The sequence below is a fragment of the Egretta garzetta genome, unplaced genomic scaffold (assembly GCF_000687185.1).
Source record: "Egretta garzetta isolate BGI_Z169 unplaced genomic scaffold, ASM68718v1 scaffold557, whole genome shotgun sequence".
Taxonomy (NCBI): domain Eukaryota; kingdom Metazoa; phylum Chordata; class Aves; order Pelecaniformes; family Ardeidae; genus Egretta; species Egretta garzetta.
The window spans coordinates 365,565-390,636 of NW_009260264.1; the positions used below are offsets into that span (position 1 = coordinate 365,565).

A 25,072-nucleotide genomic window follows, 5' to 3' on the forward strand; every position below is an offset into this window, starting at 1 on the left:
TTAGCTTTTTATTTAGGACTGAGACCAGAGTGAAATTATTACATTTGATTTACTTTTGAAATGTGAGAAAATTTTCCATGAAAAAGTGTACTATTCAAAAGTCATTTGCTATTAAAAGACTGCATATATTTGCCTATTCTGGAAGCAAATGTATCTTAACTTGATTAATATTCTCGGCCAGCCAGCTGCTAGTGTCAGTTGCCAGCCCAGTGTGGCAACCGTGTTACTGTACAGCTGGATCTTTGAGAGGAATTTGAAAGAAGATCCAACAGCCAATTATTCAACTGATCAGTAGAACGGGCCAGCCTTTCTCGGACTGGCATTCCCTGTTATAACCTCTTTCAGTATTTACCTCTAATCCGAGGATCACCAAGCTCATTTTATATACAGCTTTCCCTCTCTACTAAATCCTTGCATACTGCCAATACTGAACTATTTCTGTTGTTCCAGACCACTTAGTCCCAGCTTTGGGGCATACGAGGTTCAAAGAGTTCAACAATCCTCCTCACATTACTGCCATTTCCTTTTCTTCACAGTTTCCCTTGTCCTCCCACACTTCAGCCCCAGATGCCCAGGTTTTGTCTTTTGATTTTTCCCCAGTAAGCATCTTTTCTTGATGTGTACAGAATATTATGTGTTCATCAGTATTCCATGATGAAACCCAGGTAAACGAACACAAAAGTACACACGATGTTCTAAATGTTTGTATAACATAACATTACTCAAGACTAAAGGGTAGAAATGCACATGCATCGTTCTCTCTTTTGCTATGCCTCACATTTACAGGGGTTTAGGTCAACTCCAGAAGAAAATCTAGTCCACTGAAATGCCCCTGTAGGGTAGCTCTTTACATGTTTTTAATATGGTTGCAATTTTCACACTGTGTTTAGGCAGCTTCTATTACATTACATGCAAAAGTGTCATTGTAGGTTGGAAAAGAACAGCTTTGACTCTCACACCCGATTCCCTACAATCCACAAGCAGAGTAACAAACAGAACATACACTCCAGGGGAACATCTGACTGAATTTAAGTAACCCAAATGTTAATCTTTCCTTTTGAAGTCTGACCTACAGTTTAAGAGACCTTGCTATGCCCTTATTTACAGTATATGTATATACAAGCTAATGAGTGGGGAACCAGGAAAAAAATCAATCGCATCTTTTATCCTAAAAAAAAGAACCAACCAAACAAAAAAACCCCCACAGGTTATGCCTGGGTTTAATATCTTCATGTATTTATTATTAACTTGTTCTATCTACTATATAGGAATTAGACCCAAACATAGTAACAGAAGTAAATGAGATATTTCACAGAATCATAGAATGGCTGAGGTTGGAAGGGACCTCTGGAGGGTCATCTGGTCCACCCCTCTGCTCAAGCAGGGCCACCTAGGGCTGATTGTGCAGAACATGCCCAGACAGCTTTTGACTGTCTCCAAGGATGGAGTCTCCACAATCTCTGTGGGCAACCTGTGCTCCGTAACTCTCACAGTAAAAAAAAGTGTTTCCTTATGTTCAGAGGGAACCTCCTGTGTTTCAGTTTGTGCCCACTGCCTCTGGTCCTGTCACTGAGCCCCAAAATAGTCTGGCTATGCCTTTTTTACACTCTGCCTTCAGATATTTGTTCTATTGTACTAAATATGTTGTAACTAAACTGATCAGACATTATCACACATGGAGAACATCTGTCATATCCAATATTGCAAAATGTGGCCTATGCTTTGGAATTTTCCAACCAAAGAGTTATTTGGGCCAGAAAATAGTGCTTTGTCAAAACTGAAATTTTCCACAGGAATTCTCATCTCTTACCAAAGATTAAATAACTCTGGTCAAAACATTAACAGCAAAAATAACATGAAAACAGACAATTGTACTTCCAGATGTTACAGAAGAAAAATCTCTCCCAAATTCTCTTGCTGTTCCATTGTGCATGAACAATTCAATATTCACTGGACCAGGAAGGGAGAAAGAAAGATGATCCAAAAGTCTAATTCAGATTATGTGTTACTCCTGTTGAGAATTATGGACTGTTGCCTGTAACATGATGAGGAAATGTCTTCACTAAAAAGCTCTTGGGTTTCTCATGACATGGAATCCGAACTTTGTTTTGGAACCCAATATGACATGTCAAAAAATGTTTTTCACGGCCTTGTAACATAGTCCTAGCCACTCAAATGTTTTCCAAAATTGCTGTCCATACATACAATGGGATACAAAAATCTGCATTGATCAGGAAAAGATTTTTGATCACAAGACAAACAGTATGTCTCGTACCGATTTATCCACAAAGAAGATGAGTCCAAGAAAGAAAGTGCACTTTCGGTTCTCTCTTACTGTGAGAAAGACTGAACTGCAGTCACACTGCTTGAAAGACTGTTGCCTTTTACAGGACTGTAGTTGCTGTTTATGAAAGGTAATTTGTCGAAAAGACAAGTGCTCCCTGTGTTCATAAGAACCAGAGGCTACTGTGCAAATTTATGTATTTTCCTCCTTGTTGGGTAAGGCTGCTGCTGGTGCCTTGTTTGCCAGCCAAATAGAGGACCTGTCTTATGCATGACTGGTGACTACACAGCCACCAGCTGTGACTCCAATGTTGATCCTGTCACAATATATCAGATACCTTTTATGTGTTCTTTACTAAGCAGTTTAAGTTACAAGTATTTAAAAATAAATAAAATTACAAAATCTGTATTTTTTTGACCTGAGTAAACATAAAGTTGCTACAGTCTTAAACATATAAACCAGGGTTTAGTGTAATGCCTGTTAAGTTTTGGAAGCATTATGAGTAAAGCAGCTTTGAAACAGCACATAGAAATATGGAAGCCCCCATTCCTGGGTAAACTGCAGTTTTGTGGCAAAGTCAGTAATGCTCAAATAAAAAAGCCAAATCTTCAAATGGAGAAACTGAGAAGCAACACCTGTACTTAGAGGCACAGGATGCTAAAGCTGCTGCTTCTCCTGCAGGCACAGAGACCTGGGGCTAAATATCCTTCACTCCCATGAGCCTTCAGCTCACAGAGAGTCACTCTTATCATACACATTTAAACTTGTGACTGGCTAGAGTGGAGTTGTTCAAGTCAGTAATTATCTGGACCTTAAAACATCAGGGAACTATGACCTTCAAATGTCACCAAAGAAAAGATTACTTGAAGAACTGTTTTCTTTGGAGATGCCAGGTTGTTGTGATAGCTCATGTTTGATTTCTCCTTGATTAGTGTATGTATCCCAAGTTATATTGCTTCCTTTTCATCAGGAGGGGAAAAAACTCCCATGGGAGATAATATCTGACCACGAATTGCAAGACACAGAGGAGAAAATGACCGAGGTAATTCAATCAAGATATCTGAGATTTGTCCAACCAAAAGAATTTTAAATTTAAATTTAAATTTTATTAAAAGTTTAAAAAAAATGAAGAGGATTGTTATTAGTTTTGTGTTATATGGGTACCTTCCTTCCCATTTCATAAACCCTTCTAAATATTTCTTGAGGGAGAATCATGGTTTGGTTCACAACAGGTAAGTAAAAAAACCCAACACCTACTACTCCAATCACGTTATAAGGCTCCTTCTCACCTGAATAGCTTGGTTAAGGTTATGGATCAGAGGACAGACCTACATAGGTGACGTACATAGTAGGCATCTGCTGCATACCACCTTAGAAAAAAGAGGAGTAGACAAACCCTTCTTCAGAGAGCTGGAAGATGCCTCATGCTTGCAGGCCCTGGTACTTGTGAGGATTTTAATCATGCTGATATCTGCTTGAAGGACAGCAAGTTGGTCTTAATGGAGAACCTCCTCAGAGCACAGGAAAAGCCCATTCCAATGCAAAGCAAGTCAAGCAAGTGTGGCATAAGGCCATCTTGCCTGAATGTGTATCTCCTGACTGAGCTCAAACACAAAACCAGAAATATACAGAAGACAGAAGAGGGGACAGAGCACTTAACTGGAACATAGAGACATTTGGCGAGTGTACAAGAATGGAGTTAGAAAAGCCAAAGCTCAGATAGAGTTGAAACTACCAAGCAATGTAAAGGGCAAGAAGGAGGGCTCTTGTAAGCACATTGGCAGCAAAGGAAACATAAGAAAAATGTGGGTCTGCTGTTCACTGGAGCAAGTGAATTAGGGACCAGGGACATGGAAAAGACCAAGGTACTCAATGTCTTTTCTGCCTCCGTTTCCACTGAGGAATGCCATTGGAAGGCTGCTTTAGATCATCTTCAAAAGGTCACGGTAACCCTGGCACCTGACGACTGGAAAAAGGCAAACATCGCATCCATCTTTAGGAAGGACAAGAAGGAGGATCCAGGGGACTACAGTCCAGTCAGTCTATCCTCAGTCCCCAGGAAGATTATGGACCAGTTTCTTCTGGAAGACATGTCCACACGTGAAGGAAAAAAGGTGACTGGGAACAGCCAGCATGGATTAATCATGGGAAAATCATGCCTGATTAATCTGATTGCTGCCTCTGACAAGATGACTGGCTGTCATTCCCTTTTATTCAGCACTGGTGCATATCTGGAGTCCTGGTTTTTGGCTCCCCAATTCATGAAATACATCCACATACTGGAATGAGGTCAGTGGAGGGCCACCAAGCAAGTTAGGGGACTGGATCACATGATCTACAGGCAAAAGTTCAGAAAAGTGAATTTGTTCAGCCATCAAAAAGGAAGGCTAAGGGGACATCTTATTGCTGTTAACAATTACCTATTGCGAAGGTGTAAAGCAGACAGAGCCAGAGTCTTAGAAGTGCACAAACATATATGGAAAAAAGGTTTTTACTATGAGAGCAGCCTAACACTAGAGCAGGTCTGCCAGAAAGACTGTGGAACCTCTGTCCTTGGAGATACTCAAAACTCAGCTGTAGAGGGTCATGTGCCAAATGACTTAATTGGCACTGCTTTGATGAGCAGTTTGGACTAGTTGACCAAAGGTGTGAACTTACTTCCTTCTAATGCTACTTACGATTTTCCCTTTTCAAAAATTTAGGAGAAGCATTGACAGAAGCACCTGTAAAGCCCTTATGCCCAAGTATCTTGTATCTTTACTTTAGTAGCATGAATGGTGCCTGTCTCAAACAAGCCTGACTCACTTATGGGTGACAGTCACAACTTTAGAGAGACTGTGGACTTTGGACTATTTGGCCTTCCCATATCCATTCCAACCTAAATGGAGTAACGTTATCCAAACAAGCTACCATATAGTACCAAACCATACCTTGCAGACACAACTGCTCAGCACAAAGCAATTATAGGATATGTCTACACATTCATATGTACACGAAGGCAAGCCTGCTCATGCGCCAAGGTGACCTGAACTGATGAGGCTGTGTTAACACATCACCAAGTTTTAATTACTTCTGAATACAGTTCTGCTCCAGTTTCAAAACCTAGCCAAATATACTTCTTTTGAGTATCTGTTCACAGTGCTGCATTGCACAAGTGAGAGAGCAAGCTACTCAGTAGCAAGTGCATGGTGGGTACAGGAGGCTTGCATGGGGTGGTATAATACAGGACATGGAAATGAAGACACGCAGTGTTGAAGACCCTGATCCTTTACAATACGTATTGGTCAGAAGAATAACTAGTTTTGCCAGTTTGAATATCAAAATTAGTCCTTCATAAAAGGGCTAAAAGTTCTCCAGACTACTAAACACAGTACCATGTTTTCTTATATTTTGAAAATAAACCAGTAGCTTCTGCTTTACACTTACATTGTGTTGTTTATGTAAACATTGAATGCCATTAAATGTTAAGGGAAAGTGCAACTGTAAACACCCATTAAGAATGTATCAAAAATTCACTGGAGGGAAAATATCTCAATGTCAAAAGTTATGAGCATCTTTTTAGTACATCAATAATCAAGAGTTATGATGAAACTTTTGTTTCAACTTTGCGCTTTTCAATACTTAATCATTACACATGTGCATTAGCTAGTAAATTAAAGTATTACTTACTGTGTCCTACCCTGCGTCCTCGTCATACTCTAAAACACCTTAAAACAGTGACAGTATGAAGCATGTGACCTACTTACTGCAGTTTGTCTGGCTGTTTCTCATCTCACAGAGAGAAGTTCCACAGGGATCAGGACATGAAGTACATCTCTGGTCTCCCTCCTGACAGAGGATTTGACCTGAGGAAAATAGAAATTTACTATTCTATTTATTTACCAGACTAATACACATGACTGTAGGGTAGTGATGAGAAAATACAGTTTACATTACAATTAAGTATTTGCTTTACTTGGTTGTACAAGTACCCTACAGCACTTCAAGTGCAGTAAGAAAGTGTTGTAAGGAAGAAAAGTGTGCAGCACTGCCCAGATGTCACTTTTCTTTACCCCTATGTTTAATATTAATATTTATGTCCCAGATTCTGAATGAGAGGTATGGATCTCTGAAGACATTTACCATGATCCTCTGGCAGAGTGTTAAAAGTCATGTAAATCAGATTTCAAAGGGAACAATAGGTCCTAGCTGAAAGAGAATACCCTCTGGGAATTATTCTTCAGTGCCATTCAGTTGATCTGCTTCTCATTTTATGATTGTTTTGGTGGATAATAAAAACCATCCTGAAGAAAGGTCATCAGGGCTGAAGCTTTATTGTTTTTCTTTGGCTGGTTAAAAAACAAAGAACAACAACAAAAAGAAACCCAAAAGGCTATGGTCCTAAAGATGGAATTCAGAATAACCAAAACCAGCACTTCATCAAAAAGTTTCTGGAGCACATTACCTGGGCAGTTAGTTTCTCTGGCAAACCCCTGGACTTCTCTCTGTCACATAGTGATGATAGCTCCTTTCCAAACCACTAAATTCTCTCTTCCATATGACTTTTGCAAAATCAGTCATTTAATTTACTGTTCTGTACACACAGACTGAACAGTTTGGATTTTATCACCTCATCCCATTTAAAATGGTTTATTGCAACTATTGTTTAGAGTTGGTATTGCACTACTGTCCACAAAACATTAATGATTCAGTCCTGGCATCTTTCTATTTGGCAAACAGAAGATGCTGAAGAAACATCTTGTTTCAATGACCTTGACAACAACCTTGTCCCAAAGAACTGATGATGTAGTCATATAATTTCATAGTAATGTGGATTTACTTCCCTTCATGCATGTTATATATTGAAGCAATGGAGGTACTTTCTTTTGCTGTACCAATTGACTGTCTTATTTTACAGGTGGATCTGACTGCAAAATTGAACTTGAAAGGTAGGGAAAACCTTTTAACTTCTAAAGCTATCACAGATCTTTGCACTAAAATTCATTTTTAAAGTTTGCTCCAACTCCTTCCTATCCCACAGTGGGAGAGTTTCTAACTCCATAAAAATCCCTGTGTAGATTCTTTTGATCCTAGCACAGTCAATGCTGAATTTCTATAATCACACTCTACCCTGTCTTTTGAAGGGATCACAGAACCAGCTGCCAGTACATCTTTACTAGATTTCTATTGTCACAAAATTAACGACAGCACTGGTGTTAATAGATGCCATACCTTGAATTTCCTTAAGGTATGTAGTGAAGGAGAAAATTTTTCTCATTCGGATATAGATGAAGCAATGGTCATTTGTAATTCTCGTATGTATAAGTTTGTACTATTACACAAGGTCCCTTTATCCTTATATAGGCAAGCTGTAAGTCACTACATCTTGACCTCAAATTCTATGCTGATTTCACATATTTACTGCATTTTTAACAAAACCAATATTCCAGGTCACTTCAGCCCTAACTTCATTGCCTCTGCTAGGCATATCCAAATTATTTGATTTGTAGAGAAGAAAAGTCTTTGTGTTAATTGTATGTCCTATTACATTTTCTGTAGTTGCTGAAATCAACAACATACATAAGAAATACAAAACAGAGTTACAAACAAGAATTCTGCCTTGCTTTAACACAGACTTTGCAAGGAACTAAAGAGGAATAATCCAAATGAAGTCCAAAGTCTGCCTACAAATGCAAATTCAGGACAGACAGGATATGGTTGCATAAAGGAAGAATTTTGCTCTACACAGTACTGCAAAATATTAGTGTCTTTTGCACATTGAAGAACGAATAATAAGAACACGGAAAACTTTCATATTTAAAAGCTTTTCAGTTTAATGCTAAGCGGAAAAATCTTTTAGTATATAGTGAGACCATTGACTACATAATTACCATCCCATCCCACTCCTCTGCATTTATTATCCTTGAATCTATATCTGTTCATCTTACCAAAAAAAGATTTTTAGCTGTTTCTTCAACATCCACAGAGGCAAAAAGCAGGGAAGAAATCCCACATCACTGACTTCTAGCCCAGATCATGCATCAACATTTTCACTCAAATTCTCTTTTACTGGTGATAAACAAATTTACAAGACCTAAGTTGGATGAATTTTAAAACTTGAAATGGTTGCTTATAGAATGCTCTAAATAGTTTTGTATTTTTCAATTTATCCCATTCTCCTCCCTCATCTCTTTTATATTAAAAATGACAGTTTCATTATCAGCAAGAGAAACAGAGGATGATGGAATTCATGAGGTAACACTGGAGTTGGACATCAGGAAAGATGAAGAATAAAAAATGAGTATTTTGTGATATTGCAGAGTCAGAACTAAGGACAAAACTTGGTCCTCAGTTTTTAGACTGTCACAGTCAGAACTGGAAGAAATTTCATATGAGGCCTTTTTGCAACGTCAACATTAATTGCGAAAAGAATAATGGTAATTTCTGTGTTTCAACTTCTTGGTTATTTTTTGGAATGCAGATGTTTAAATTGGAGTAGGAAGATCCAGAGAACTTAATATGAACAGAAGGGACTGATTAGACATGCGTACGAAAGGGTTTCTTCTAGACTAGTTTCCTAAAGAAATGAGGCTTATATAATCACACTCTGTATTTATCTTATGATAGCAGGTCTAGTTTACTCCAATAACTTTTGAATTGGTTGTCCTATTACCACGACATCTGACAGCACTGAAGTTTTCTAAATAAAGTCAATTCCTTTAGTTTCTTAAAAGTAAGATTAATAAGAGAAAGACAATAATTCTCACACTGAAGGAAAGGCTGCAATCTCAGCCTATACCTTACCAGAAACAAGATAATTACATGTGAAAAATACCTTCAAATGCCTAAACCATCAAAACACAACAATATCTCTTTCTGACTATCAAAATGTACCACAGGACACAAGTCTCTGTGGAACCATGTTCTGGGGCTCAAGAAACTGCCTGCTTTGCTTTTCTTTTCAATCCATCATGAGACAGATATTAAGTAGCTGTGAAAACTTACATTCGAATATATTTTCCCTTAGTCATACGAAATCATTGGTTTACTTATGAAAACATATACTGTGATAGTAGCTTCTAATTGCTGCAGACAATGTGAATATCTATTAATTTATTTCCAGTAACAGCTGATCATGTCAGATAACCAAATACTATGCTAAATATCACCTCCATTTCTTTAACTTTTTATATTTTTAAGGACTAATGAAACTCTGCTTACAACTTCCTGTGTGAAAACAAACATTGACCAGCCTTTGCAAGTGTTATTTGAAAGCCAAAGAAAGTAAATTTGTCACACAGCTTTAGCTAAAGGCATTTCAGAACAAAGCAGTCAGTGTTAGGTTCAGTAAGAAGAGTAAAATGAGGGATATCCTTACTTTCACTGCAGTTTTCTTCATCACTTCCATCTTTACAGTCATTATCTCCATCACACTGGAATGCACTAGGAATGCACTGCCCATTTCTACACTCCACCAGGCCCTGACTATGACATGCTAGAGAGAAAAAAAAAAAAAGATAAGATGATATTCTGATCAACTTAGGTTAATGAAAGTCTTAATTATTTTTTAATATAATCTTGAAGTTATTTAGGAGGGGATAATAACACTGCTTAGCACTGAAGGTGACTAGACATTTTTCATTATCTGTAGGCTATGTTTTCAATAGCCTACAGTTGTGCTGATCTATAACTTACAGAGACTGAAACTACATATGTCAGGTATTAGAAACAGGCTGAGATGAAGGTTCAACTTTTCCAAGAAAAAAACCCTATCATTTTTACTCTTTTAAAAATTGTCACCTTTTCTTTGCTAACTCACTTACATTCCTTTATTCAGATTAGGTTGTAATGTCAAGCACTGAATGGCCGCAAGAATCAAAGCAGCATAAGCATATGTCTTATGAGAACCTTAATCACATTAAAACATGCTAGTTCCCGAAGGCCTGATTTTGCAACCTCAGCAATATTCCAGTATAGTTGTTTTGCAGATATATACCATCACCACTGCAGCAGACAGAAGTCCAGACTCTGACAAAGTGGGATAAGTCACATACAGACACATCAGAAAGCTGTCACAAACTCAGAATACCTACAGTTTAAGAGGTTATATACATTCATTCATTACTCCTTAATGAGAACATTACAATTAACAAAAAGCTAATTCTGTAATTAACAAGAAGCTGAAACACAAGGTAATGCTGGTACTTCTCAACAATGGCAACAAACATTTAGTTTGGCCAGCTGCATACCAGAAGGAACATTTGTCAAGTGTGAACTTCTGAAATCAAATAAGCTTATAGTTTTGCCATACAAGTAATAAATAACTATACTACTTATCTTACATTTTGGTTTTTTTATTTTTAAAGAAAGAAAAAACTAATTCAGAGATTAAGGGAACTTACAGCAGTTGATTTCATCTGATTTGTCTATACAGTCATGGTCACCATCACATACCCAATCGCCTGTTATACATCTCCCATCTCCACACTGATGATGTGTCACTGGATTACAGTCTAAATAAAATGCAAATTTGAGGACAAAAAAAAGGACGATATGTTACCACTGGTATAATTTATATTATTTATCAATTGTTCTATGCCTATAAGCTAATCATACTTACTAATGAGATATTTTGCATTAGTAAATTACAATAAGAGATTTTCTGTAACTGCAGATTTTTTTTTCAGATGGTAGTTACATATATTTGGAATTCTATTGCCTATGTAGATAGTGATGCACTCATTCCTTCTCTCAGGTGCACAGTTGTTTCCATTTGCAAACAAACAAGTTTCTAAAATTTGTTAAGCAGATTAAAAGATCTTCTGGCTTCTCATCTCATGGAATGATTTTCAATTAGCCAACATTTTCAGTAGCCATCAGAGAAAAACATTCCCTACATTTATCTTTCTACTAAGAAGCAAAAAAAAAAAAAGTTTCTCAACTGGCACTTAATCAGAAACAATGTTTTTTGCATACACTCAGAATTTTCCATAAGCATTATCTACAAAGAAACTATTCCCATCTTTATCTTACTCTTCCTACCCAAATGCTTCCACAAATAAAGAAAAGCAGGCTGACTTTGCACCAAAATAAATTTGGAGTATAGACACAGTCCAGTCTGCCAAATCTGCTATGACACCCATTTATACCCTGTGCAAAAAGTTAGGTCTTAAATTTTAGGTAGAAAAAACTATCTGAAGATAGGAATGGTAGCAGTCAGATTAATGTTTAAAAAAATCTTTACTCAAAGATCGTTTATGAAAAAAAAAACCACAAAACAACCAAAATGACAAAAAGTAGTGAGAGATCTTAGAGTATGTTTAACTTGGAGAAGAAACATAAAACAAATCTCAGAAAAAAATTGTGCCTTGATTGTTCATTTTGAAATTCTCTGTGCTTTTCCTTAGAAAAGCAAAATAAAAAAGCGAGAAATAATTTTTTAACTTTTAAAGAATTATTTTAGAGCACTTAATTTTTCTCAGGTGTAGTACCAGAAGCAAAAGTTAGAAAAATAAAGGCTTTCAAAGTTTTCCAATATTTACACGTGAAGATCATCCTTTTTTTATGGCAAAACTTCTTTTTTTCCTATGAAAGTTTAGTGTAGGTAGAAAGACAAATATAAGGGGGCAGAGCATACGAAGTTGATTGAAAACAGAATTTGAAAGAAACAGAATTTGATTATCAAAACATGCAAGTTCACTATGAAGCTTATGTAAAAACAGTTCAGCTATAAAATAGTTGGCATCACCAGTGTAGTAGCCTCTTATGGTTTGCTTTCACCTCAGTTAAATTCAGCCAAGTTAGCAAGAAAGCAACCATAACATCTTGAAGCAGTTTAAACCAAATTGCAAATCAAAGTATTTCTTCAAAATACCACTACCTTCAAAATTTGGATTAACCCAGAACTCTCCTTTAAACCTTTACAAATTGTATATAGAATTTGTGAGCTGTTTTTACTTTGCCCAAAAAGAATAACAGCAGGTTATATTACTATTTTAGCAGTTTACTGGAAAAGATTGCTGGCTTAGGCAACACTGCTATCTTAAAGACTTTAGAAAAGCATAAAACTTTCATTTACCACAGTTTTGTTCATCGCTAAGGTCTCCACAGTCATCATATCCATCACAAACAAAGGTATAATTTAAACATTTTCCTGTGTTGCAACGAAAAACATCATCACTGCAGTCTACAAAACAAATTTTTGTAAAATGTTAACATGACATTGGAACATTCATATAAACTTGAATGTATTGACTAAAACAAGATTAGCTAAAGATACCCTAAAATTTGCAGGTGTGCATTAATACTCAATGCGTACCAGTTTATTAGAATCTAATATGGAAGAACAAGAAAAATCAAAAGCAATTTTTAGACATTTTTATTCTGTTCCTACCAATTGTTTTTTTGATCAATACCATGAGGAGAAAGCACTCTGGTTCGCATATGGCCCAAATGTTTAATTAATTTATACACATAAAATTATTGAGAAAGGTTGTGGGTTTCATCGGCTAGATTACTAGGACAGTCTTGAGCACCTGGTATGCCTATTAGGTGGAGCTGAAGCTTCTAACAGCAAAATCAAGATCCCCAGATCCCGCTTCTGAGCCTACCTTTGATCTTACCATGGTTCCAAGTGAGCTTTATGCTTTATGCAATTTTGAGCTCAGAATTTGGTCTGATGCCGTCTCATCAAGGAATTCTTAGCATTGTCAGCCTGAAGTTGGTTTAGCCTTTCTTTTCACAGCTGAGGCCTTCAGTAAATCCCTGATAAATATTCTCTGACAATATCCAAAAAGCTCGAATAATATCATGTTTGACAAAACAGGGAATCTACTTTGTAGTTAGGAAAGGGGGGAGAAGAGAAAATAGGGTTGGTGTTGTCTGGTCCCATTAGTAATAATTTTTGATTACAAACATGCAGTTGGGAAGTGGGTGACCTAGTTTCACTGCTTCCTTCTAGGCTTTTCCTTTACATCTGGCTTTTCCAGGGAGAGTGTCAGGATATAGAACAGCTGGGTGGACAACCCCTCCTTCCTGTTGAAGCTATGCCACTGGAACCAAGGAAGTCCTTTGTGCCCTTTCTTACTGGGATACGTGGGCATTTTAAATGACCTCTTTCCTGGACAGCGTAAAGAAAGATCTCCAAGAGCAGGGACTGGAACACAAGCCTCTCCCCTCAGCTGAGATGCTCAACCACTAAACAATAGAATCATGCTTCTCTCTTGTGTGTGACTCCTGTGTTCACCATTGTGCAGTGGTTCCACTTCAAAAGAAGGGTGTTCTTCTAAGTGTATCGCACACTGAAAGGTGGAGCACTCTCCCAGAAGGTGCAGTGGGGTTTCTATCCCTCCAGATCAATGCCAGCCAAGTGTTCCACCTCCTAGGTGAGTGCTCTAACTTTAAGTTTCTCAAGGCTTTACCAACCTCAGTTCTAGAACCTGAAAATTAATCACTTCTTCCCTTTTCCCCCACAGAACTATCCATGCTTTCTACAAGTTTCATGTCATCTTAGAAACAGAAATTATAGCACAATGCAAAGGACAATGCTTCAGGACATAAAGTAAAAAACCCACAGCTGAGCTATGAGCTTTGTAGTCAATAGTTAATTTAGCTTTAAAAGAACAAAAGGCATGAAACAATAATACCAAAACCCCAAACTAAATGAAAATATTTAAGTTCTAGTTTCATCTAAGCAGAACAATAACTAGCTGAGAGTAGAATTAAACATTACTTGTTTTGAGTATGCAACAGCACAAAATACTCTGGCAACCTTTATCCTTACTGATCAGTTTGTAACTCTCACAGTTTCTATGCTTCCATTGCTCCTCATGCAAATGAAACAAAGCTGCCTTTTTCTGTGTTGTTTCCTCTGGATAAGTTTACTGTTTAATTTCCGTCCATACCCCCATTCCTGTTTACTTTCATACCTCTGTAGCCGCAGCAGTGTCTTTTAAGGTACAGCAGCTCTCAGGCTCACACAGACAAGGTGAACAAAAAGAATACAAACTTCCTTGCAAGGAAATAAAATTCACTTGATAAAAATCTAACAGTCTTAGCATACATTTTCTGCAAGATATTGGCAATAACACATAGTGTAGGGTAGCTAATTACTTCCATCAGAATAAGATGGGCACTTTGCAGCTGCCATTTGTAAAAGGCTCAACTTAAATTTTGTTAATGATGGGACAAGCCCAGTTTTCATAAAATTAAATACAAATTCCTATTCTATACTCCACTAAGCACAAAGCCTGGTCAACCTTTTGCATTCAGCAACCCTTTGATCTCTGTTCATGCGTACCCTGTCTTCACCGCTTCACTATTGCATCATGTGAATGACCTCAGCTCAACACTCAGAGGTGATTTTAGGAGTCCTACATTTTAAAGATGTATGTTTAAAGATATATGTGCAGACTCAATGTACAAATTCTGCCACTTCTGGGAGTAAATAAGACCTTAAATCATTAAGACGCTCTATTGTGGAGCATGACATGCAGTGGCACATGTGTAAACATTTTCTTTTTTATTTTATTACTAAAATGGTCTTCATCTTGTTCACCCTTTGTGAAAGAGAAGTGTGACTGAGAAAGTCACCCAAGGAGGAAGAGGAAGCAAGTGTACATATTAGGGAAGTGCGTGTCTAAGTGCAGCCGCAGGGATGTAAAAGAGCCTGTTTGGGCACTGATAACGTATGCATTTGTAGATCAGTGTTACAGCTTCTTTCCTGTTCATACTCCTATGCAATAGCTGGCTGAGCTGAATTCTGATTCCTCAACTGGTTTCCTTCCATTGCACAGAGTCACAGAGTAAATGGTCTAAGATGAAATCCTAAATACCAGTTTTGGGCTGCAGCTGTGTAAACAAGTGACCCTGCTAAGTAAATTAAACTATACTTTCAAAAAGAGGGATGGATTCTGCTAAAGCCTAACTTTTGTCTGCATACTTATTATGGCCCACCAAATGGAAGAAGAGAAAAATGCACATCAAGAGCCAGGAACAGGGAAGTGATTGAATCATGTGATCAATTTCTTGATGCAGAATCCTGAAAAGAGATTCTAGGAAGAACTATTCATATGAAAAAGATTAAAAACAGAGACTTCTACATTTCATAATGTTTATAATTTTCAACATTAAAACTAAGGAGGCACAGCAGTAAGAATCAGTCATGTAACTTTAGACATTTACATCATTTAGTTTCTAAAGCACATAGCCCATTTAAAATATCTGCTTAAAATCAGACAAATCATGCATGAGAGGTTTCTGTTTCTCTCAGCTGATTCTCTATTCAGCCAGTTTAGACATCTGGCTTAGATAAAGTCACCTGCATAGGGACAGACAAATCCCTCCCTAACATATGTAACTTCATAACTAAAAAACAGAGACATCTCTCCAAACTGGTAGCATCTAAACCAAATATAAGTCGTCCTGTATTTTGGGATTGCAGTTGGCAAAAGCTGCAACAGGAGCCTGGACACCCCAGGGAATGCCTCTGGATACATTTAGGGTTTTTTTACTCTGGAATTATGAACCAAACCTGACTGAGCAGTACCTTTAAGACCAAAGGTATTGAGGTGAATGGGCTTCATCCCTTGTCACCTCATCCTGCCATCAAAGGAGCTGATCACAGCAGTACAAGCACAAATCAATGCACTCACCAGGTTATTGGAATTGGCACTGAAGCAGCAGACAAGCAAGCTGCTCTGCTGTTACTGCAGCCATCTTTTCTTTAACAAAAATGGGGGAGAAAATGTAGAGATGGATAAACGAAATGTTAGGATTAGTATGAACCAAATATGAAAGGAAATATGTGTGTGCCTGAAGGCATCAGAAGCAAGAGCATAACAAGATTTAAAGAAATGCTATACGAATTGCTACAGAGCACTGCAAGCGTGACTTTGTTTAAATGATCAGGCAGCAAGAAGATGAATAACAACCTGACCCCAAGGTAAGGAAACAAGAATCATAGAATCACATAATCATTTAGGTTGGAAAAGATGCTTAAGATCATCCAGTCCAACCATTAACTTAACACTGCCATGAGCAGCCATATATCCATGGGTAGCCTAAATGCTGAGTAACTAGCAATAGGACACTGCTGCTGAAGTCAATTCAAACTGGGACTGTAAGGGAAGAGGACCAAAGAGGTATGTAAGGTATCAGTGCTCAGCAATTCCCCAAGCCTGTAGCTTTGCATGGGGTTGTTGTGACCCAAGTGCAGGACTCGGCACTTGGCCGTGTTTTAACTCATACAATTGGCCTCGGCCCATCGATCCACCCTGTCCAGATCCATCTGTAGGGCCTCCCTACCCTCGAGCAGAACAACATTCCCACCCAACTTGGTGTCATCTGCAACTTACTTCTCAATGAGATCACCCACTAAGTTTTGCTACATTGATTTTCTGCAGAAACAATTATTAATTTTAATTATTTCCAAACAAAGCATAAAGTTAAATCATTTATACCACATTGTTGTACATACTATATCGCAATTTGTGAAGTTCAAAATCTTACTGGAATTATTTAGCAGCAATTTCACCTTCCTCCTTCTCATATCAGGAAATGTAATCGTAGTCATGCTTAAGTCACAAATACAAAATGTTTAAATCCAAATAAACAAGAATATTTTCATTAAAATTTTAAAGCATACTTTAGAAACATTTCTGCAGATATTGTTCTCAAAAGTCCTACGTTTCTTTTTAATGCATCCAATTACACTGGAAAGTTTCAGTCTTTTGAATCTAAATCCATCACATACCCTTAACAAAGATACAGTCAGTTACTCTATGCAGAATTCGGTTCTGAAATTCTATAAAGTGCTTTAACTATCTAGATGAAAAAATATGCTGTCTTTTAGCTTTCTGAAGATTTATGTGCCACTGCCTAGACTCGCTGAGGACTAATTTCACTCTCAGAATCACAGAATGGTTGAGGTTGGAAGAGACCTCTGGAGGTCATCTGGTCCAATCCCCCCTGCTGAAGCAGGGCCACCTAGAGCCAGTTACCCAGGACTGTGTCCACAGAGCTTTTGAGTATCTCCATGGATAGAGTCTCCACAACCTCTCTGGGCAATCTGTGCCAGTGCTTCGTCACCCTCACAGTAAAAACAAACATGTTTCCTGATATTTGGGAGGAACCTTCAGGGTTTCAGTTTGTGTCCATTTACTCTTGTCCTGTCACTGGGCACCAATGAGAAGAGCCTGTCTCCATCTTCTTTGCACCCTCCCCTTCCGGCATTTATATACATTGGTAAGATGCCCCCTCAGCCTTCTCTAGGCTAAATAGCCCCAGCTTTATCAGCCTTTCCTCATAGGACAGATGCTCCAGTCCCTTAAACATCTTTGCAACCTTTCTCTGGACTCCCTCCATTATGTCCAGGTCTTTCTGGTACTGAAGAGCCCAGAAATGGTCATAGTAGTCCAGGTGTGGCCTCACCAGTGCTAAGCAGAGGGGAAGGATACTTTTTCTAACACAGCCCAGAATACCATTAGCCTTCTTTGTCGCAAGGGCACATTGCTGGCCCATGTTCAACTTGGTGTCCACCAGGAATCCCAGGGCCTTTTCTGCCAAGCTGCTTTCCAACTGGGTGGCCCCCAGCATATATCAGTGCATGGGGTTGTTCCTTCCCAGGTGCAGGACTTTGCACTTCTCCTTGTTGAAGTTCCTTGCTGAGGTTCCCATCAGCCCTTTTCTCCTGCCTGTTGAGGTCCTTCTGGATGGCAGCATGACCCTCTGGTGTATCAGCCACTCCTCCCAGTTTGGTGTCATGAGCAGACTTGCTGAGGGTACACTCTGCGCAACATCCAGGTCATTAATGAAGATGTTGAATGCATTTGGACCCAGTATTGACCCTGAGGTACATTGCTAGTCACTGTCCTTCAAACAGACTTCATGCCTCTGATGGCTACCCTCTGCGCCCAACCATTCATCCAGTTTTCAATCCACCTCAATTTTCAATCCATCTCGTTAACATATATCAGAATTAAATTAATTACTGTGACTCCAATATGGTGTACAGCTAAGAGAAATCTATTTCCCCCCCCCCCCGAATTAACTATTAGCACCATTATTGTCATCCCTGCGAAACCCATCTCTTTGCATGCAGTTCTATGTTATGTTACAGCTTTTACAGAGTAGAGGAAGCAAAGCAAGAATTCAACAGGGAGCAAACCTAAAGCACATCAGAGACTGAAGCAAAGCTGGAAAGGGCAGGAAACAAACACATGGACAGGGCTCCACTGTGTTAAAGAAACTTCCCAAGGGCAAAAGAACAGAGAACAGAATTTGTTGAGAAAATGAAAGCTCCTGAGTTGACTGAAACCAAGCCCAAAGACCCAGCCTTCAAGACCACAGTTGGCAAAGGCAGTTTTGTTTGTAAACTCTTTTCATTTCTATTCTGCCTTACCAAGTTACTTTTGGTTTTCCATTTTAAAGCATTATTTTTTCTTTCAAAGGATTAATTTTTTCTTTTACATTCTAATAAAGCTTGGCCTTTTGAGTTTAAAAGCATTTTAATCTCATTTGGGAAGTAACTGTAATGAAAAGATTCTCCTCACAGCTCTGATCAACTCATGGACATTGTGAAGAATCTCATGAAGTCTCTTCACAAGACTCCAGCAGTAGAAATACTTGTCTTTCTGTGTAATTTTTGCTCCTGAACAATCTACTGCTACATAAGTTCATTTGCTATAACAAAGAGTCCAAAAATTTTTCTCTGTCTATATTGCCCACACCCTTTGCTTAGAATTTTCATGCAGACAAAACAAGAGAACTTTCCAAACAGATGGGTTTGCATCTGCTGTAAAATCAATGCCAAGGACTAGGAAAAAGATACAACCAACAATCTTCAGTTTATTATCAGAAGTACTCTTCTGATGCATGTTATTGATCCATTAAAAAAAAGAATACCCCAAAATACTTCTAATATCCACATGGTTCCTTGCAGAAATCCTGAAATCTGCTTCCAGGCATAAAATCTGATAGATCAAAACCACATGCTGTGGTCAGAGTGAACAAAGGTAAACACATTCAATGGCAACTGAGAGAGTCCAAATGTCAATATATGCAGATACCATGCAAACCTCCTATTCTGTACCAATAGCCTTCTTTAGGTTTCCCTGAATGGATTCAGTGCTTCAATGGAACACTGCAAGGTTTAAGAAACTTACTGCAATGGACCTCATCACTCCAATCATCACAGTCATTGTAGCCATTACACTGCAGTTTCCCTGGGATGCAGATCCCACTGGCACACAAGAAACTCTCCTCTCCTCTGCACAGTGCTGGAAAAGAGAAGAAAATAAAGAATGTATGTTAAACTTTTCAGGGTAAGAAGAAATAAGCAGAAATAAAAGACAGTTAAAACAACGAGTCTTAACTGATGCACTTAAGCAACAAACCCCACATTAATCAAATGCAAGCTAGTGCAAACTGGCATTTTCATCTAAGTTTTGTTATTTCAAAAATAGATATCTAGGCTAAGTTAATCAGTGAGGTTCAGTCTACCATTACTTCTAAAAAGCAGCTGTACAGAGTAACTGTTAAAAACTGACCTTAGGATGGGATTAACAACCTCTTTTTTTCCCCTTAAATGGATGCATCAGATTAAAGATCAAACTAAAGCTACAGTAGACGGATCTTCCCAGCCTAGGTGTTCAGGCAAAAGCTTACCAGGTTGAGAATTAACAGTGTCATAGCACAGACACCTTTCTAGAGGGGAAGGCTTCCTCAAACATGACACAACTCCCTGAATGCTCGAAGACAGTCATCATTGCTATTCGATATATGGGGAATCGAGATACCTAAAGAGACAAAAAAACCCCCAAAACCCTAGAGTTTTAGGTATCCCACTGGAGATACCTTGCAGGGCCATTTTGTTCAGAGGGAGGGAACTCATAACACCTTCCCATTCAAGTCCTTCAAGGCACTTAAAATACTGAGATGCAGATCAACATTTATTGGTTTACACCGTAGTCCATGCAATACAGACTAAGCCTTTGCTTTAAAAAACATTGGCTGAGAAAAATCCCTGTAAAGCATACAGATGGGAAAAGATATCAAGTGAAAATTACATGGAGATGCAAAATAAAGATGTCAAGTAGAAAAGCAAATATTTAGTACAGAACCTGGCTGTTGGGATTTTTTTTTCTCCAAAAGCCACAGTTAACAGTCTGCTTACTCAACAAAGCTAAACAAAAGAGAAAGTTTCACCTCCAGTAAAAGATCAGAAAAAAAAACCCCGATAACTTTACTTTAAGCATACAAATCCAAAATGAGAATTAGCTTTCAGAGATGGAGGAAAAAATCTTGTCACTTTGCCAGTGTAAAGCTATTAAATGTATCCATGTGTGAGAACAGCAGGTTCAAACAATAAAATCTCATGAAAGTTCAAAATTCTACTCATAGAAATTCCATTGTAATTCAAACTTGGTATCCAAGTTTGCCAAGAACAATAAAGATCTCTAATTGTAGCTTTCAAACTTTACCACAATGCAAACTACAGGTATGAAAAACCATCAGTTTCAGCAGCAGCAGCTCTAGAATCTCTTCCTCCATTAAAGTAATTTTGCACCTGATCACAGCATAGCTCCATATTTCTCATTTTAGAATGCATTTTTTCCTATTCCTATAGGAGGATTCAGTTCCTATTTATTCTCCCTTTATTCTCTGAACTTGATGCTTAAAATCCAAGAAGTATATTTATAATCTACATCTCAGAAGCAAAAAAAATGCATATTGAGTATTCTCATCATAATTTTGTATTCCTCATAACATGTCTACCAACAAGGATATTTATGCAGAATACAGTTTAAAATTAAATTTAGGAAAATTAACCAAATATCTAATTATATAATTTTTAGTAGCATGAGCTTTTATGACCTCAGTTTGGAACTGCAGTAAGTGATAGCACAAAGATAACACATTACATAAATGTCGGATGAAACCATTAATAAATCAACAATTACGATGATGTTTGTGTCAACATTTTTCTTGGTGCTGCACTCAGTAGAATTCCTAGTGTAAGGAATTATCCTTAACAGTGAAGTATTAACCATAATAATGTCTTGATGAAGCACATTCTTGGGCAAACAAAAACTGAGCTTAAGTCAAAGATCAGTCCTAAACTCACATACTGCTAACGTCCCATTTAAACTCCTCTTTCTGTAGCCAACATTTCACTTACAAAAGGAGGGAAAATTCTTTTTAATCTCTTCTAGCAAAACAGTGTGTCATGAAGTAACTTAATGCATACAAGTAATCTCCTTTTGTATTTCTTCAGAAGAATAGAAATATAAAAATGAAACAAAATGGAAAGTAAAGAGGTACTGATGAAATCTGGCAGTGTTTCACAAAGCATTCAGATGCAGTTTAAGGATATAAAAGATGAAAGTTAGAAAGAGATGAGAAACATGAACTAATAAATATTGACTCTCCATGCTGTTACATCAATTTTTATCTGCTTTATTCAGTTGTTAAGCCATACTGCTTCACGGAATTTCAGGAATTATTTAGTGATGTATCTTTTGATTTTAATAAATGTATCATGAAAGAAAATTGGATGGAAACCTTCTTAAAATCTCAAACACATGGCTTTTATCTTACGTGGCTTTAGACTACAGGGTAGCAAGTGTTATGCCTCCTTTTTTTTTTTCATATGTGAAAAGCTGAAGGATAGGAGGCCCAAGTGGTTTGTCCAGTGACAAAAAAGGAATCAGGTGAACAATTCAAAGTGGTTTATAGAATTATAGTCCTAAAAATCTAAACCTAAATCAGAAAAAAAGAAATAAGGTTATATCCCTGTTCTGACAAAGTAAGCCTCTTACTTCTTGAAGCATGCTGGTCTTCACAACAGTCTCTCTTCCGGAATTTTGGCTGTTGGTGGGAGACCAGTATCCTTCAGCCATGCTGTTGCCTTCACTCTGGCATGGGACAGTTTGTCAGTCTTCATGTTACTCTAACACCTTTCTGTCTTCTCACTCTCTTGAAGCATTTCCAGTGATGAGCAGGACCCTTTCTAGACCTAGGCCTGAGATCCCCATGCTGTTGTACTATTCCTCTGTTGTGCTGGTTTTCTTTTCACAGCTGCCCTTAATCTGCAGCTACCAGGTACAACCTACAGCCTGGAACACAGCTTTTTGCCGTTCTTTTGCCTTCTTGAATCCACCAGCACAACCTGCCCATAGCGACTGTCAGAGCCATGAGTGCATCAGTAGGCCTTGAGCGGCTTTGAGTGACCCTGCCCAGCCTCACCCTGCCCAGGGGCTCAAGCTGAGCTCAGGGCTGGGACTTCAGTACCCGCCTGAGCACTGCTGTAGGCACAGACTTACATCCAGCTCCATCTCCTGGATGGATCCCTCATATGTACGCCGTAGCTGGTCTGCAGCCCTAACTTTAGCCCTGGTTCCTAGGTGGGCTTGGAGCCACAGCGGATCTTTGTCACCAGTCCCATCTCTGGTCCCACCTCCTTGACTGGGCTCTGTGGTCGGACCCTGGACCCGGTTTATCCTTTTGCCATGTCTGGGGCCAGGTCTGCCTGCTGCATTCAGGCTCTGCATCCCAGCACAGCTTGACCTCAGCTCCCAGGTTGCCTGCCTGGAGGGAGCAGCCCCACTCCTGCAGCTCCCTGATGATGACCTCAGGTCCTCAGCTGTTGGGTTACAGCAGGCTGATTGCTCAGCCTGTCTCCTCGTGGTGCCTTAGTTTGGCTGGTCTGATGCTAGCTGGCAGTCAATTCAAGTTCCAACAGCTGTTTGACACCTCTGGCCAGCTATATTAGAAAAGTAATGCGATATTCCTTGTCCTCAGTTCTCCATTATTCTTTCAGTTATCCCAGATGCCACCTCTGCCTTGCCATGACTTCACAGTACACACGGAAGACGTCTTTCACCACGAAAGTAGTGTGCCTGTTGTCCCTGCACGGCATATTTGGTATGCCACCATTTGCAAAGTGAGCATTCATTTTCTTTAAAACTACTCTTTCCTGACCACCCTCCAAATAACCCAACACCTAGACACTAGAATATTAATAACTGGTTTGTTCCCTTCATTGAAAGTGGACAGTCACATTTTGACATCTAGAAGGGTTGATTTAGGTTTTCAGTAGGGTGCAAAATACCTTCTCTTGTCAGTCTAACATGATTTTCACGGTTGCAAAGTATTATCTATCTCATGATAACTGCTCTTAGATCTAATGGAAATACCACCGCCTCACTTTAAGGAAAATCCCAGCTGCAAATACAGCTAATATTCCCTTACACATTACAAGTCTCCATCATCCTTTTCCCTAAAATTCTTTCTTTTCTATTTTCTGATTTATAAAACATCCCCATTATTTTATGGTTGAGGAGCAGACAGAAAGTTCCTTCAAAAAAATCTTTACTTTCTCTAGTAAAATTTAATTTCACACCTTGTCTTATTAAATACAATAAGCTTGACTTGATTTTAATAGCGAAAAAATCAGCTACTCACAAAAAATCCATATGTGATCTTATTTGTTAAAGATTAGCTGATTTATAAAAGCACTATGAAGCAACACCATAATTAAAAAGCCTAGGCAAGGCAAGATGTTCTTACAGAATAAGGAATCTTTTATGTGATCCAGAGATTAAGATTCTCTTCCCAGCTTTGCTGCAAACTTTTTGCATCACCTTGGACAATACAGGCAATCTGCGCCTTAGGTCTATACCTATAAAAAGACAAAAAAATCTTCTCCATTTTCCTGGGCTCTTTGAGAAGAAAAATTATTAGTTTCAGTACTATAAAGTTAATGATGCAGGAAGCTTATGAACTTATCTTCATACTGATTATTTGATATTCAAGATTTCCCACATGGATTGAAATATATTTCCATTTTGGGAAACATCAGGATAGCTCTCAGAGGGACATCACTAAGTGCAAGAAGGTCAGGAGGAAAACCTGAAATATAAATCTCAATGGAAACACCACCATTTTTGAGATGGAACAAAGCCATTTAAAACTGCTGTCAGTGAATGACCCATTTTAAAAGACCTCAACAGGTAGTCATGAAAAGACTATTACACCTGTGAAATCCACCCTTTGGACCAAAGAGTGAGCCTTTAATGTGCCTACAAAAAAATATAATAATTTCTGCTCACGATCAGCCTTTCTGTATAGCAAGGTAATATTCTTCACACCTTGGCAAACCGCTAGGTGCACAGTGGATGCTGTGATGTACCACTGAGCATCGGAAATACCTAAACATGCAGACTGTGTTTTTCAAAAATTACAAATAGCTCCTGCTTGCCCTGACTGCAAGTGCAATTAATTATCCAGTATTCCAATTTGATTTGTGGTACTAGCATAGCAGTCCTTTCTATTGCACTATGGCAATGGATACCCACACACACTCTCAGCAACTTCATTTTTACTCTTAAATTTTGGCAGCAGGGGATTATTTTTTTCAACATATTTACATGCTTTCCTAAGCCTGAAATATTATTTTAGCATCCCCAAGAAACGGGGCAATCATAGACTGACAGACCCACACCCCCTTGTATGAAAAATGTGTTTGTAATAAAAACTTATGTGAATAATTTCAAAATCTTTTCTGTTACATTCCCAGGTGCACTCTCCACTTGGGTAGCATATGATCTTGATTTTGCAATAAAAACATTATTTTCCAGTCATGTAATGGGTCCATGGTTATTACAGTGAAAGCTACTTATGCAATATGTTTTAAAGAAGATTTCTAATGTTACAGGAAGGTGCCCAAAATATGTAAGAGACTCTAAACCAAAATTTTTCAATTAGTTTGTGCCATTTAATGTTTGTGACTCTTAATCAGAAATAAGGTAG

At 38.3% G+C, this 25,072-nt stretch overlaps 1 protein-coding gene across 1 annotated transcript in view; it reads right to left on the bottom strand.

The window, feature by feature from the left end:
- Positions 1-25,072, bottom strand: part of CORIN (corin, serine peptidase) — a 136,755-nt gene that overhangs the window by 37,666 nt on the left and 74,017 nt on the right. Inside the window, 5 exon segments of the mRNA XM_035897699.1 lie at positions 6,031-6,129; positions 9,642-9,758; positions 10,666-10,776; positions 12,342-12,449; positions 19,426-19,539. Of these exon segments, the coding sequence (XP_035753592.1) occupies positions 6,031-6,129; positions 9,642-9,758; positions 10,666-10,776; positions 12,342-12,449; positions 19,426-19,539 (549 nt within the window).